General features: G+C 36.1%; 2 protein-coding genes across 2 annotated transcripts; both read left to right on the top strand.

Annotated features, from left to right (window-relative positions):
• Window positions 1-46: 46 nt before the first annotated feature.
• LOC140166264 (uncharacterized) lies at window positions 47-2,485 on the top strand. The gene is made up of 3 exons (XM_072189675.1): window positions 47-209; window positions 713-875; window positions 1,708-2,485. The coding sequence occupies exons 1-3, from the start codon at window positions 59-61 to the stop codon at window positions 1,907-1,909; spliced, it is 516 nt and encodes a 171-aa protein (XP_072045776.1). The 5' UTR covers window positions 47-58; the 3' UTR covers window positions 1,910-2,485.
• A 3,788-nt stretch (window positions 2,486-6,273) lies between these two features.
• On the top strand, window positions 6,274-12,357 carry LOC140166257 (uncharacterized). The gene is made up of 3 exons (XM_072189664.1): window positions 6,274-6,374; window positions 8,121-8,269; window positions 11,496-12,357. Exons 2-3 carry the CDS (start codon window positions 8,128-8,130, stop codon window positions 12,176-12,178), a joined length of 825 nt encoding a protein of 274 aa, XP_072045765.1. The 5' UTR covers window positions 6,274-6,374; window positions 8,121-8,127; the 3' UTR covers window positions 12,179-12,357.
• The last annotated feature ends 1,031 nt before the right edge of the window (window positions 12,358-13,388 follow it).

The following is a 13,388-nucleotide window of genomic DNA, read 5'->3' as shown; positions in this document are numbered from 1 at the left end:
TTAAGGACTAATTTCATCAGTATAATTGTTTTCATTTCATAGCTCACCAGAATTAAAAATGCAACTTCGACCGGACTCAATACAGATCTGGACAGTACATTGTTTGTTCATTATCTCATTATTCAACTTATGTAGCAGTACCGCAGAATCCATGCCTGTTATGGAATTCTTCCCACAATGCGTAGACGATGTAGAAATTCAAGCTGACTGTAAGTCAACTTAGAAAATCTTAATATTTGTCAAGGATTGTTAAATGCAATACGATCTTTTATTGGAAAAACGGTGCTTACGATTTACCTTCATACTGTATAGCTGCAACAATAAACAGTATATATCCAACGTTTGTAAATATCTGTAACTTGGTTCAGTACAGTTGGTATTTGCCAGGCGCAACCAGTTTGATCGTTCCGAAGGGGAAGCCTATTCTTTTAGTTGGACCCATTTGGATGGGAAACACTAAAAGCGGGCAAATTTAACTAGTTCATTCTTTTCATCCCAAACTCACGCGACAATATTTATTCATGGGGACCAACTGGTTACGCCCTCAGTTTGAGAATTCCTCCGTAAACTGTAATTTTATTTATTGGTAGCATTTTAAACCGATACACACAACTATCTTGTTCAATAATTATATTTGTGTACATCTTACGTCAATCAAATAATCATTATTTGAATTAAAGTCAATTGTTTTCAATTTTGATCTTGTTTACAGTAATTTATGGTCGTTCAGGATTAACCACTTGCTCGATTTCATGTCCACATGACAACGAACCTGTGTGTGGAAGCGACGGTAATGAATATATAAACGCTTGTTATCTTTGTCGTGCTGCGTGTCTACATAAACGCCAAAACAGTAAAATTGTTTTGTTAAAAGAGTAAGTAAAGTGATGGTCTTTATAAATGCGCTTTTATAAATACGCACGTGACCCATGGGTACAACATGCCAAGACCAGCAAGCGTGAGCAAATCCTTACGCATTGACCACTACAGAAAAGGATAGGAACTCTGTAGATACATATCGTCAAATTTAAGTATTAATTGAAGAGCAAAATTATTACACATGGTGGGATTCCGATTTTGTAATATGTTATTGAAAACAACATTTTGAAGGTATTTGACGACGGAAAAAATATTCAACGACGGAAAAGTTTACAATATAATCACAAAGTTAAACAAAATAGACAATTTTGCTGCACAGTCGTCTCATATTGTCCGCATTTGCATTCAAATGTGTAGGAAGACCACCCGCTATGTAGAAGGTCACTTCGAGACTTACTGTTTACAAGCTGTTATGGCAGCGTGGAGGTGGTCACGTGCGTATTTATAAAAGCGCATTTATATATGTAACCGAAGTACACTGTTAACTTTACCAATTGTTTTAGGCTACATAAAATAATAATAATAAAAATATGGTTTCACGTCGCCACGTTTTGGGAAAAGTGAGAAAATAAGACTCATTTCCACTAAGATAAATGTATTACCCTGCAAAAATAAACTGCATTATTTAAGGAAAATTTATACCAAACTGGAAAAGTATGGCTTGAAGGCTCCGACTCGTCTTACTAAAAAGTTTGGACGACCTCAGATCGGATGTGTGAATGTTTCATTTGAATGTTATTAGAGTCGCAAAATCTTTATTTTTGTAATCTCCTTCAGTAATTTTACATTGACAAACATGTCAAAACATTTATGTTATTTCGTTTTCAGATGTGATGGTAGATGTCCATGCGACGGTACGCCTAATTATGAATTAGATGAAGAACTTTACGACAACGGTGAAGATGAATTTATTCATGATGAAGATGAACAGGAACAATTTGATGATGACGAGGAGGAGAAGGAGGAAGAGGAGGAGGATGAGGAGGAGGATGAGGACGAGGACGAAGATGAAGATCATGATGAACTATGATGTACAATATGTGTGTATGTGTGCGCATATGTATGTTTGTTATGTGTGATTCTTGTTGGTGGATGGGAAAGCGGATGGGAGCGTGGGAAAGATCGGGATGGAAGGAAAGGATAAAAAATAAACTATACAACTTATTGTTGTTGAAAATAAATTATCTTGTATTAAGGGTTCGGTCACTCACCTTTGCACAGTATTTTTTAGTGGGACCTGAGAGCAAATCAGAAATTGCATTCTGCATACGAGGAATGTCTTTCTGATATCAAATAAGTTAGATTTTTTGAAATTCGCGATATAATACAAACTTTACGGCAAATTATTAAAAAGTGATATTTTTGACATTTAACAGTCCTCGAAGTTAACTAGGTAAACTTTATAAATATAATGCAATGCACTTAAAAAGTGGATGTATCTGGCAGGAAAAGCCGACCATCATATGAACATTTTGACCTTTCGTATTGAAGCTATACATAAAGTTTCCAAAAGGACCTACAATTTTTTATTTCAAAGTGTATTAATCTATTTGTAGTTCTTTACTGATTTTACAGCTTTTCATCCGCCTCAAAACTCTAGGTAAAGCACGGTTATTTGATGTGGTCATTTAAATCTAGACCTTTACAATACCAACATCTATCACACTAACATACACATATATTTTTTTTAGCTATTTGTAACTTAGGTTTTCTTTTTTTTTTAAAATCAAATTTGTCAAATTTTCTGCCTTTTGGGGGTCATTTTTATTTTAACTGTATATTTGTGTGTAAATCGAGGGCGCTATTTACATATATTTTAAATTTAATTTAGCCCGATATATAATATAAGTTATTCCTTTCATTTCATGATACAAAGTAGTTTGAAAATTTCCTTGCTATATATTCCCAGCAAACACCAAAACGTTTTTAAAACGTTTTAAATAAGTTATATTTTGGGTTTTGGTTACGGTAAAAACGTTTTAATAACATTAAAATGTCGGGTTATATAATGGTCATGAAAGCGTTTAAAACATTTTGTATGAAAACACACTACAACAACATTTTTAAATGTTTTCGAAATGTCACTGTAAACTATTTTTGCAAACATTTTTGGCCAAATATTTTGTCAACACTTAAATAACATTATGTTAAAATATTTGCACCCAGCAAACACAGAAATGTTCTTAAAATGTTTTTTACAAAACGTTTTAATAACATTTAAATGTCGGGTTATATAAAGGTCGTGAAAACATTTTAAAAACGTTATTGTAAATATTTTGGGCAAACTTTTTTCAAAATATTTTTCAACCCCAAAATAACATTCTGTTTAGAATGATTTGTACCAAGTTTTCAAAAATATTTTTGGAATGTTATTAAAACGTTTTTATACCCTTTATATAACCCGACATTTAAATGTTTGCTGTGCAGTAAATTACCAACAAATGTTATTTAATGTTATGAAAACGTTTTATACCTTTAATGTACCCTTTAAATAACCCGACATTTAAACGTTTTCTGACAACCTTTTATAACCTTTTGCGAATGATGTCGAAAACGTTTTGTGTTTGCTGGGTTACTCATTTTTACCCATTGTATGCTATTGCACCGTTGATAAAATAATAATGCATCATTTAGCAGCAAAGATGTTAGTATTGCAAGTATTGCAAAGGGCTATTCCAGTTGAAGTCCATACACCTCCTATAGAAGACATGGCCTTAATCTCCCACAAAGGGGGTGTAGATTTCAAATGGAGTCACTCATTCAGGTACCCCCCCCATTTGAAAGTTACACTCTCTCTGTCATGTCCGTGGAATATTAAGGTAATGTCTTCCATAGGGGGTGTATGGATTTCAACTGGGTAGCCCATTGTTTATTTCAATAAAGGTTCGTGTTTCAAGGTAACAGCTCGCCAGCTGATGGGCAAGGGTGACATGTCTGATAGCACAGTCTTAGATCTGAACAGTTCCATTATATATCTCATCTGAGACAAAGGCTGAATGCTTTGCGAAAGATCAATAATGCATTTTGCTGATATAATTACAAGTATGTTCCGAACATTACACACAAAAACTACCTTAATTTAAATTAGGTGGTTTTCTGGCAAAAGAATGTTACTAATTAATGTTGCAACTAGTTATCAAAATCAATTACATTTATCAGTATGCTTTGACTATATTTTTATAAATACGCAAGTGACCACCTCCGCGCTACCGCAACAGCTTGTAGACAGTAAGTCTCGAAGGGGACCTCTTCTACATATCGGGAGGTCTTCCTATACATTTGAATGCAAAGGCAGAACAACATGAGACTACTGTGCAGCAAAATTGTTCAACTTTGTGATTATATTGCAAACGTTTCCGTCATTGAATATTTTTTTACCGTCGTGGTATTTGATAACATATTACAAATTCGGAATCCCCACATGTGTAATAATATTGCTATTTAATTAATACTTAAATTTGATGATATTTATCTACATAGTTCCTATCCTTTTCTGTATAGTGGTCAATGCATGAGGATTTGGTCACGCTTGCTGGTCTTGGTATGACGTGCCCATGGGTCACATGCGTATTTATAAAAACGTATTTATAAATATAGTCGAATCATACTGTTTATGCGGGTAATACATGCTTGTCATTAGCTCAGTGGCTCTTTATATCGTTGAAAATTAACAAAGCAATCAGTAATGTCCAATTCCAACAATTAGTCAAACAAAATATCCTACACATTTTGACACTGAAAAGATACCATCTGAATACCCAACCTACTCGGTCAAATTCCTTAATGGCTGGTGTCATGTCACTGTCGCAAGCGTAATGAGAATTTCGTTTTTTGATTTCTTTGTGCTGAATATGGCTATTACGTTTAGTTCAGAGATTTGCATAATCTGCTGTTGGGATTGAAGGGCTTGGTGAAGTGGTGCGTCTAATGGATTTCTGCTCCAGGATAAGGGTTGTACTTTGGTGACCCTCTTTTTATCAGAGTGAAATATCATGAGTACTTATCAATTTGACGTTTGATCGCCTGTTAAACACTATTCGGTAATATACATGGACATTAATGCTGTAACACAGTGTAAATCAATGGCAGAATATGTCAATTCAGTATCCATTTTAGACTTTCTTGTCTTAAACATAAGGGGAAATAAACATCCTGATTATTATGAAAACATCTCTTTTGTATCTTTTAGCTCATTCAAAGTGTTGTTAATAAAAGCAGGCTGTAAGGAACAATAAGATAAAATGTGTTATTTTTTTATGCGTAAAAAATTCTCATGGTGCAAAATAATCCAAATTCATTGCACTACTCCCTATTCCAGAAAAATATGACACTATATTCGGGGATTGAAAATATATTATCCTGTTTTGCTATAATTTATGAAACATAGCTAAATCTTTAAGTTAAATCTAACTGGCAATAAAAGTTGAATTTAAATATTCACAAATTTTTGGGAAAAAAGGCCAAAAACATATATATACGTATACTTTGACGTCAAGCCCAAATACTTGTAACATTGGAAAACACTTTTATATCTGGCCAATTTTCCCTCAAATTGCAGAAATATTAAAATATTACTTTTATTGCAAGTTATAAATAACTAAGGATTAGGATTTTTCTATGTTGTATAATAATAATAATAATAATAATAATAATAATAATAATAATAATAAGCATAATAATAATAATAATAATAATAATAATAATAATAATAATAATAATAATAATAATAATAATGTCAATATTTAGTGTAATTGAAAGGGGTGTTTGAAATTCTGGTCATTGAAAACCACAAAAAGGGTTGTTTTTGGCCAAATTTTGTCCTCAATATTTTGCATAAAAAAAAAGGGGGGTAAATTTGATGAAAAATCATTGAAAGGGTTATTTTGAATGAATTGGTAATTCTGATGGTTACCAACTTTTGTGTTGAGTGGGGGTGGGGGGCGAAAGATACCAATAACCCAATATAATTATCTTCTTATATGAAGCTCTTATTATTAATAAAGTTTTGTTCAACTGAAAAACTGAAATAATATATTCACAACATGCAAATTCGGTAAGCATATAATCTGCTTAATTAATTACGCCAATTGATATAAATGAATAATATAGCGGTAGAAATTAATTTTTACACAATTCCGTATACCATGTGTTCATATCTAAGTACGTTCAAATTCATTCACAATTAAAACGTGGGAAATTGACCTTGATCTACCTGAAACAAAAGAACAAATCAATTACCATTCAGTGGTTTAATTAGTCGTGTGTTTAAACGAAGTAAAAATCAATCTTGTACATGTGTCGGTAGCACACAATTCAATGATATTTCGATCCGTCTTTTGTACCCTTGTCGGAGTGTGTTAACACGTGCAATAGTACCATTGGATATCAAACTCTGATTGGAATAATCGTAAATAGTTTAGTAGGCTTTTGCAAATTTGTGATGTGTCCCTGTGTCTAACTATTCGTGACATGACTACCAGGCTGGCTGAAATAAGGTAAGTAACTCTATATTAGTGATTATAATAGTTTTAGCATTCAGATAAAACCAATGACGGACTTCGATGCAATCTTTATTCATTTGATCTTGTATTGGGCATTTTATAATTTTCTGTTGGTATGCTAAGGGACCTTTTATAACATCATCACGCCCAGAATTCGCAGTTAAAAGGGGACTTTCTTAGGGGCTCGGATAGTGACATTTGCACAGTATTTTTGAGCGATCTAAGAGCACAGCAGACACACCAAAGTGTATGCGGGGAATATACTTCTGATGTTAAATAATTGAAATTTTTTGAAATTCGCGATATATTACACAAATTATTAAAAATTTATATTTTTGACATTTAACAGTCTTCGAAGTAAATTTTATAAATCTAATAATCATATATTCTTAAAGCTTATGTAGCTTCCATTATATAAAAATGTCATTTCGTACAGAATATAATACATGCATGTTTTTCTGAAGTTATATAAGTTTCCTTCGAGGAGTGTTGAAGCCATATTATAACATTTTCAAACAAAATAGATTAGCATTTCTTTGCCATAAAATATTAGCTTTTACTGTCAGATATATCCCCTTTTATTTTTGAGCCGAACAACTACGGCAAAGCAAAGAAAATTGAATGGAATTTATTACCAGCACACATGTCGCCAATACGTACCGTCCTTTAGTCATGTTGTGGTACGACCCTTTGTTGTGTATATCACCGTCCCGCACGCCGTGTACGTATTGTGTGTTATGAACCAGGTGGTGTATGACGTGCAGTCCCTAAATTTAGTAAATTTTCATCGTCAACCGTGTAATTGAATGGGATTATTTTGAAATTTTAAAACGCTTGAAATATCACAAACAAATAGGCCTATGTTGATGAATAATATAAATACAAGCTAAAACCGTTGGGGTTCGATAATGAACCCCACAAAACTAACCGAGTATATGGAAAATGCCATACGGCCGGGCGGTTTCACGAGTTGCCGGCTCGATCATGTCATCCGCCGCCTGTTATGAACATCGTGCATGCGTTCGACTAATAATTCCATCGTAATAATAAAGCGCCGGTTCCGGTGTTTTATTCAAAATTTTGACAAAACTACAGCACCTAGAGTCTTGATTTTTGCAGGGTATATTGGTTTAATAAAGTACAATTTAATCGTGTAAAAAAAGAAATTTTAAAAATTCAGTGAGGGCGTCTTCCTCAGCAAATGTTATAATATGGCTTTAAATATATCAAAATTATAAAATATACCAATTTTTAATAACATTATATTGCGAATTTCAAAAAGTCCAATTTATTTGATATCAGAAGGACATTCCTCGTATTTAGAATGCAATTTGATGTGTCAGATGTGCTCTCAGGCTCTAAGAAAAATACTGTGCAAATTCTGAGTGACCGACCCCTTAAGACCATAGATTGAACGATCTGGGCAAATTTCATACTAGAGGCTAGTTTCTACATTTACGTTAGGACTTGTAGTTTTACCGCTACCTACTTGTGGAATACAATGCCCGTACTAACACATATCGACGGCTAAGTGCCAGGAGTGGGTAGTGCAATAGCTGCCATGTGTAGCTGTTATGTGTAGATAAGCACAATATACTGTGTGTAAACTTCCAAATGTTCACAGGACAGCTATTGCACGCTGCTGGCACTGAGCAAGTCGATATTCCTGAGCAGTACAAGTTCAACTAAAATAAGACATACTTTGTTAAATTGTTATTGTTATGTTGATGACTTTTCCAGGTAGACAATGGATCCAAGAAGTAAACTCATATGGCCAGTCATTGTTTTATCACTAGTCACATTTTTGTCACTGGCTTCCTACGTGCAAGCAAGAAAGACCAAACAAGACCCGCATTATCCTGCGTGTTTTGAGAAAACTGGTGGTAGACGTAAGTATTTTCAGGAGGGTGAGAGTTCATAATGAAAATGTCGGGGACTCAGGTCACGTGTGTGGGAAGAGATGAGGTACCACCATGGCCATTTTGTTCATTGTAACGCATGGTCTATGTTCTAATAAATTTCTGTCGAACGTCTGACGATTTTTTTATTATATGCCTCATCAGTGGTATAACAACCGATATACTATACACCTAGCCGACCTCGCCATTACTGCGGTGTCCCCGATGTAAAACTGTGGTGTCCCGAGGAGGTCGGGGGTTCCATCCATTATTTATTGTATGCTATACAGAATTGTACCCGGGAATTGTACACAACAGTGATATTAAATCTCCCGCTCTGGTACTTCGGTTATATTTATAAATGCGCTTTTATAAATACGCACGTGACCCATGGGCACGACATGCCAAGACCAGCAAGCGCGACCAAATTCTCATGCATTGACCACTACAGAAAAGGATAGGAACTCTGTAGATAAATATCATCAAATTTAAATATTAATTGAATAGCAAAATTGTTACACATGGGAGGATTCCGAATTGTAATATGTTATTAAAGTATTTGACGACGGAAAAAATAGTCAACGACGGAAACGTTTACAATATAATCACAAAGTTGAACAAAATTTACAATTTTGGTGCACAGTAGTGTCATGTTGTCCGCCTTTACATTCAAATATATAGGAAGACCACCCGCTTTGTAGAAGGTCACTTCGAGACTTACTGTCTACAAGCTGTTATGGCAGCGCGGAGGTAGTCACGTTCGTATTTATAAAAGCGTATTTATAAATATAACCAAAGTATACTGTTAGTAGATCTTGATCCTTGCTTTGTAGAACATTGATAAACATGATATAACAGATAGGAAGCAATTTTAGACTTTAGATTTTAGACACTCACCGGAGCGCTTTCACCGGGTCAACCGGCGTCTTCAGCGGATGTTATTGCTATGAAGATCTGTTGTTGCTAGTGATGTTGTTGGAACACCTCCGAACATCTACATCTATGACGTCAAGCTTGAAGATGTGGTGGCGCCCCCTTGGTTCCCAAACAGGGTCGATGTCTAACCCTTTGTCACGGTTCAGTCTGGGTCTTTTGGTTCTGATATGGATGGCTTCCAAGACCCTACGAGGGAAGTCCTTAGACTCCCTCTCTAACACTTTCACGTTTTCCCAGTCAATCTGGTGCCCTTTGCTCCTGTCAATATGTTCCTTGATTGCTGACTTAGAACTGGCCGCTTTGGATTTATGTTCTGTTAGCCTCTTTTCGAGCTTGCGTCCAGATTCACCAATGTATAAGGAGTCACAGTCTTTGCAAGGGATGCTATGCACAACACCAGATTGTTTCTCTTGTTCAGTTTTGTCCTTTGGGGAGACAAGGGACCTACGTAGGGTATTCTGCGGTTTAAAGGATGTGCTGACACCAGCAGAATTAAAAGCCCTGCGTAACCGTTCCGAGAGGCCTTCCACGTACGGCAAGGTGACAAAGATGCCCTTTTTGCAGCTATCGTCGTCGCTGTCCTTATTTTGTTCTTTTGGTTTAGGACGCGCCCTGAACAATGTCCAGGCTTTGTAGCCACTCTCGTGTAGCACCTCCTTCACACGCCTTATCTCCTCCGATTTGTCGTCAGGATCAGTGACAACCGTCTCCGCTCTGTATAAAAGTGTTCTCACGACGCTCAGTTTATGCTCCAGCGGATGGTGTGAGCTAAAGTTCAGATACTGATCCGTGTGAGTAGGTTTGCGGTAAACTTGGATTTTCACAGATCCGTCTTGTTTCCGAGAGATGAGCGTATCGAGGAAAGCGAGTTGCCCGTCTCGCTCTTCCTCGCGCGTGAATTTGATATTAGTGTCCTGACTGTTTATGTGGTTCGTAAACTCCTCCACATGCGACGATTTAATTACGCAGAATGTGTCATCCACATAACGATACCATGTACGCGGTGGGTGGGGAGCAGACGCTAAAGCAATGCGTTCAAAGTGTTCCATGTAAGCGTTCGCTGCCAACGGGCTACAAGGGCTGCCCATGGCACACCCATCTTTTTGCTGATAATTTTGGCCCCTAAACACAAAATATGTTGTATTAAGGCAGAATCTCAACAATTGGATAATATTGTCAACACTAAGGTTTTCAGCACTGTCTACTTGCCAACTGTTATCATTTTCCAGCAAATGTTTGATCACATTCAGGGTATCCTTGGGATAGATGTAAACAGCGCAGTGACATCAAAGGATATCAGGGACTCATCCGCATGTACAACAAGATCCCTAACCTGATCAACAAAAGTCTGAGTGTTCTTTATATGATGCACTGTTTGGCCGATAAGATGTGAAATTATGTCAGCGACAAATCGTGCTAATTCATATGTCAAAGATCCTATGCTAGAAACGATAGGTCTCAAGGGAGCACCGGCTTTATGAACCTTGATCAAGCCATAAAATTTGGGTATGTCACATACGTCATCTACATCTATGACGTCATCGGAGGTGTTCCAACAACATCACTAGCAACAACAGATCTTCAGAGCAATAACATCCGCTGAAGACGCCGGTTGACCCGGTGAAAGCGCTCCGGTGAGTGTACTAAAATTGAGTAGCGTAGAAGTCTAAAATTGCTTCCTATTTACGTTTACCGCTACGTATGAATATACATCATTATATGATATAACAGCTTATAACGTTGGCGTTTATATAGAAAATTGCAATTGGATAAACAAAAACTACATACTTAGTTGTGAGAGCTCAATTATTTTTTCTTTAATGAAACGGGTAAAAATATGTAACCCAAATATTTAGTTCTATAAAGTAGAAACCCTGCCAAAAGGCGAATCATCTGCAATAAAGAGTCGAAACCAACAACAATCGACTCTGAGGTCCATTTCACTAACATTTACAACGCTTCGTAAGTCTCAAATTTATCGTAACATTCCACGTATCGTAGAACACATTTCATTAAAATGGTTTACGATCAATACCCTTTGTAAGTAAATAAGGATTTACTACATTGACCCGTCGTAAAAGAGCGAATAGTAAAAAAGGTAATTTGTAACTTGTGGAGGCTTTAGTTACTTGACTTATGAAGTTGAGTGAAATCACCCCTGGTAATAATGATAAATTTTGACACGTGTGAATGACATGTTTTAAAACTGCTGGTCAGTCGGAATGTAATTGTCTATTTTTTACATACTCAAATTTACTTCTTTGTTTATTTTCCTTTCCAGGTATCCCTCACGCTCATGAGTGTAATTTTGAATGTCCTACGCATCTAAATAGAGTATGCGGCACTGATGGAGTACCATACCACAATGAATGCTTCCTTTGTAGAAAGGCTTGTTTAAAACCTAAACTACATAAAAAATGTGACGGTTCATGTCCATGTAGGAAGCATCATCATCACATGAAACATAAGAAAACTGAAAAACAGAAGAAGCCGGTGGCCCCACCAACAAGTCAGGACGATGTGAAATCATCACCAGAACAAGATATCAATAAAGAGTCATCAGCAAATGCCGATGAGACCACTAAGAGAACAGAAGCTGGTGCAGAAAAGAAGTACACAAAAAGAAACATAAAAAAGGTACCGGTAAAAAGGCACAAACAAAGACCACTAAGAGAACAGAAGCCGGTGCAGAAAAAGAAGTACACAAAAAGAAACATAAAAAAGGTACCGGTAAAAAGGCACAAGCAAAGACCACTAAGAGAACAGAAGCTGGTGCAGAAAAAGAAGTACACAAAAAGAAACATAAAAAAGGTACCGGTAAAAGGGCACAAGCAAAGACCACTAAGAGAACAGAAGCTGGTGCAGAAAAAGAAGTACACAAAAAGAAACATAAAAAAGGTACCGGTAAAAAGGCACAAGCAAAGACCACTAAGAGAACAGAAGCTGATGCAGAAAAAGAAGTAAACAAAAAGAAAAAGAAGCACAAGAAAAAGGTTGGGTCTGACTCTGAAGAACACAAGAAAAAGAAAGCGAAGGGCAAGAAGAAGAAGAAACAAGAAGAAGAAAAGAAGAAACGTCGTGGTCACGCAGAAATATAGAAAATGGTACAAAATAACAATTAAAGTAAAGTGATTTACTTACAGCGATGCCCGGAATTTTTCACGAATTACTGCTTTTTCTTGATTGTAATGAATATATTCTTCAAGGACTACAACTACTGCACTGGAAATTTTATTTCAACACAGACGATAGTTGTGGAGTTACAGTCAAAAATGAGGGAAAACCAATAAGAAGATAGGAAGATCAATAAATCAATAACTGCTTGCCTTAAGTTGCTGAAATTTCAGTGCAGTAGTTGAAGTCCTTGCCCCTATAATATCTTACTTGTCACCAATGCACTATAATTTTTGTGAAAAATGCAAAAACAGGCACAAAATTGGCCAGGGGTGTAGTACCCCCTTAAGACTTGTTGTTGTCATCTGTATACAATTGACAACATTCTTTGTGGTGTGGGAAAGAAACGTGTACATAGCACATAAGGCAAAAGCAACAAACAGATTATACGAGTGGAAATTCATACGTAGTGGTAGATAAAATAATTAAAGAGTTTAAATTCAACACTACATTATTTTTCGACTAGCCTCTTCAGCAGATGGTGATGTTGTGATGATATCTTGCCTACAATCGGGATATCCTCCACTGATGATACACATAAGAACTCAGAAGCCGAGACTGAATCGTGACAAAGGGTTCGAAATAGACCCTATCTGGGACAACGTGCTGATGTCCTGGGGGCACTACATCGTAACATCCTATGACGTTATTCTGTCAATCATATGACGTCATCATCACAGCATCAGCATCTGCTGAAGACGCTAGTCGAACTAGTAAAAACGTTCCAGGTGAGCGAAAAATAGTGTAGTGTTGAAGTTAATCTTAGTTGATCTTATAAAATTGAACAGTGAATGCGGTATGTGGTTTAAATTTTTACTTTCACTTTCAGTTTGGTAAAGTCTCACTCTTAGCAGACGCTAAATATTTTATTGGGAGCAGGAAAACAAAAAATTGATTTAAAAATATCTAAACTATATTTATTTTACAAGCAACACCCACACCTATAATTGGTGAGTCGCATGGCGAGTCGACGTTGATTACAGCTCGCCATTCGCTCGCA

This window comes from Amphiura filiformis, chromosome 1 (assembly GCF_039555335.1).
Source record: "Amphiura filiformis chromosome 1, Afil_fr2py, whole genome shotgun sequence".
In the NCBI taxonomy this organism is placed as follows: domain Eukaryota; kingdom Metazoa; phylum Echinodermata; class Ophiuroidea; order Amphilepidida; family Amphiuridae; genus Amphiura; species Amphiura filiformis.
Note: the sequence above shows the minus strand (reverse complement) of the source record. Positions and strands in the feature narration are given on the sequence as shown.

Excerpts from the sequence above, each read along its gene's own strand:
- LOC140166264 (XM_072189675.1), top strand. The coding sequence starts at position 59 with ATGCAACTTCGACCGGACTCAATACAGATCTGGACAGTACATTGTTTG. Across the intron at positions 210-712 it reads TGTAGAAATTCAAGCTGACT|TAATTTATGGTCGTTCAGGA; the intron begins GTAAGTCAACTT and ends TCTTGTTTACAG. Across the intron at positions 876-1,707 it reads AAAATTGTTTTGTTAAAAGA|ATGTGATGGTAGATGTCCAT; the intron begins GTAAGTAAAGTG and ends TTTCGTTTTCAG.
- LOC140166257 (XM_072189664.1), top strand. The coding sequence starts at position 8,128 with ATGGATCCAAGAAGTAAACTCATATGGCCAGTCATTGTTTTATCACTA. Across the intron at positions 8,270-11,495 it reads TGAGAAAACTGGTGGTAGAC|GTATCCCTCACGCTCATGAG; the intron begins GTAAGTATTTTC and ends TTTCCTTTCCAG.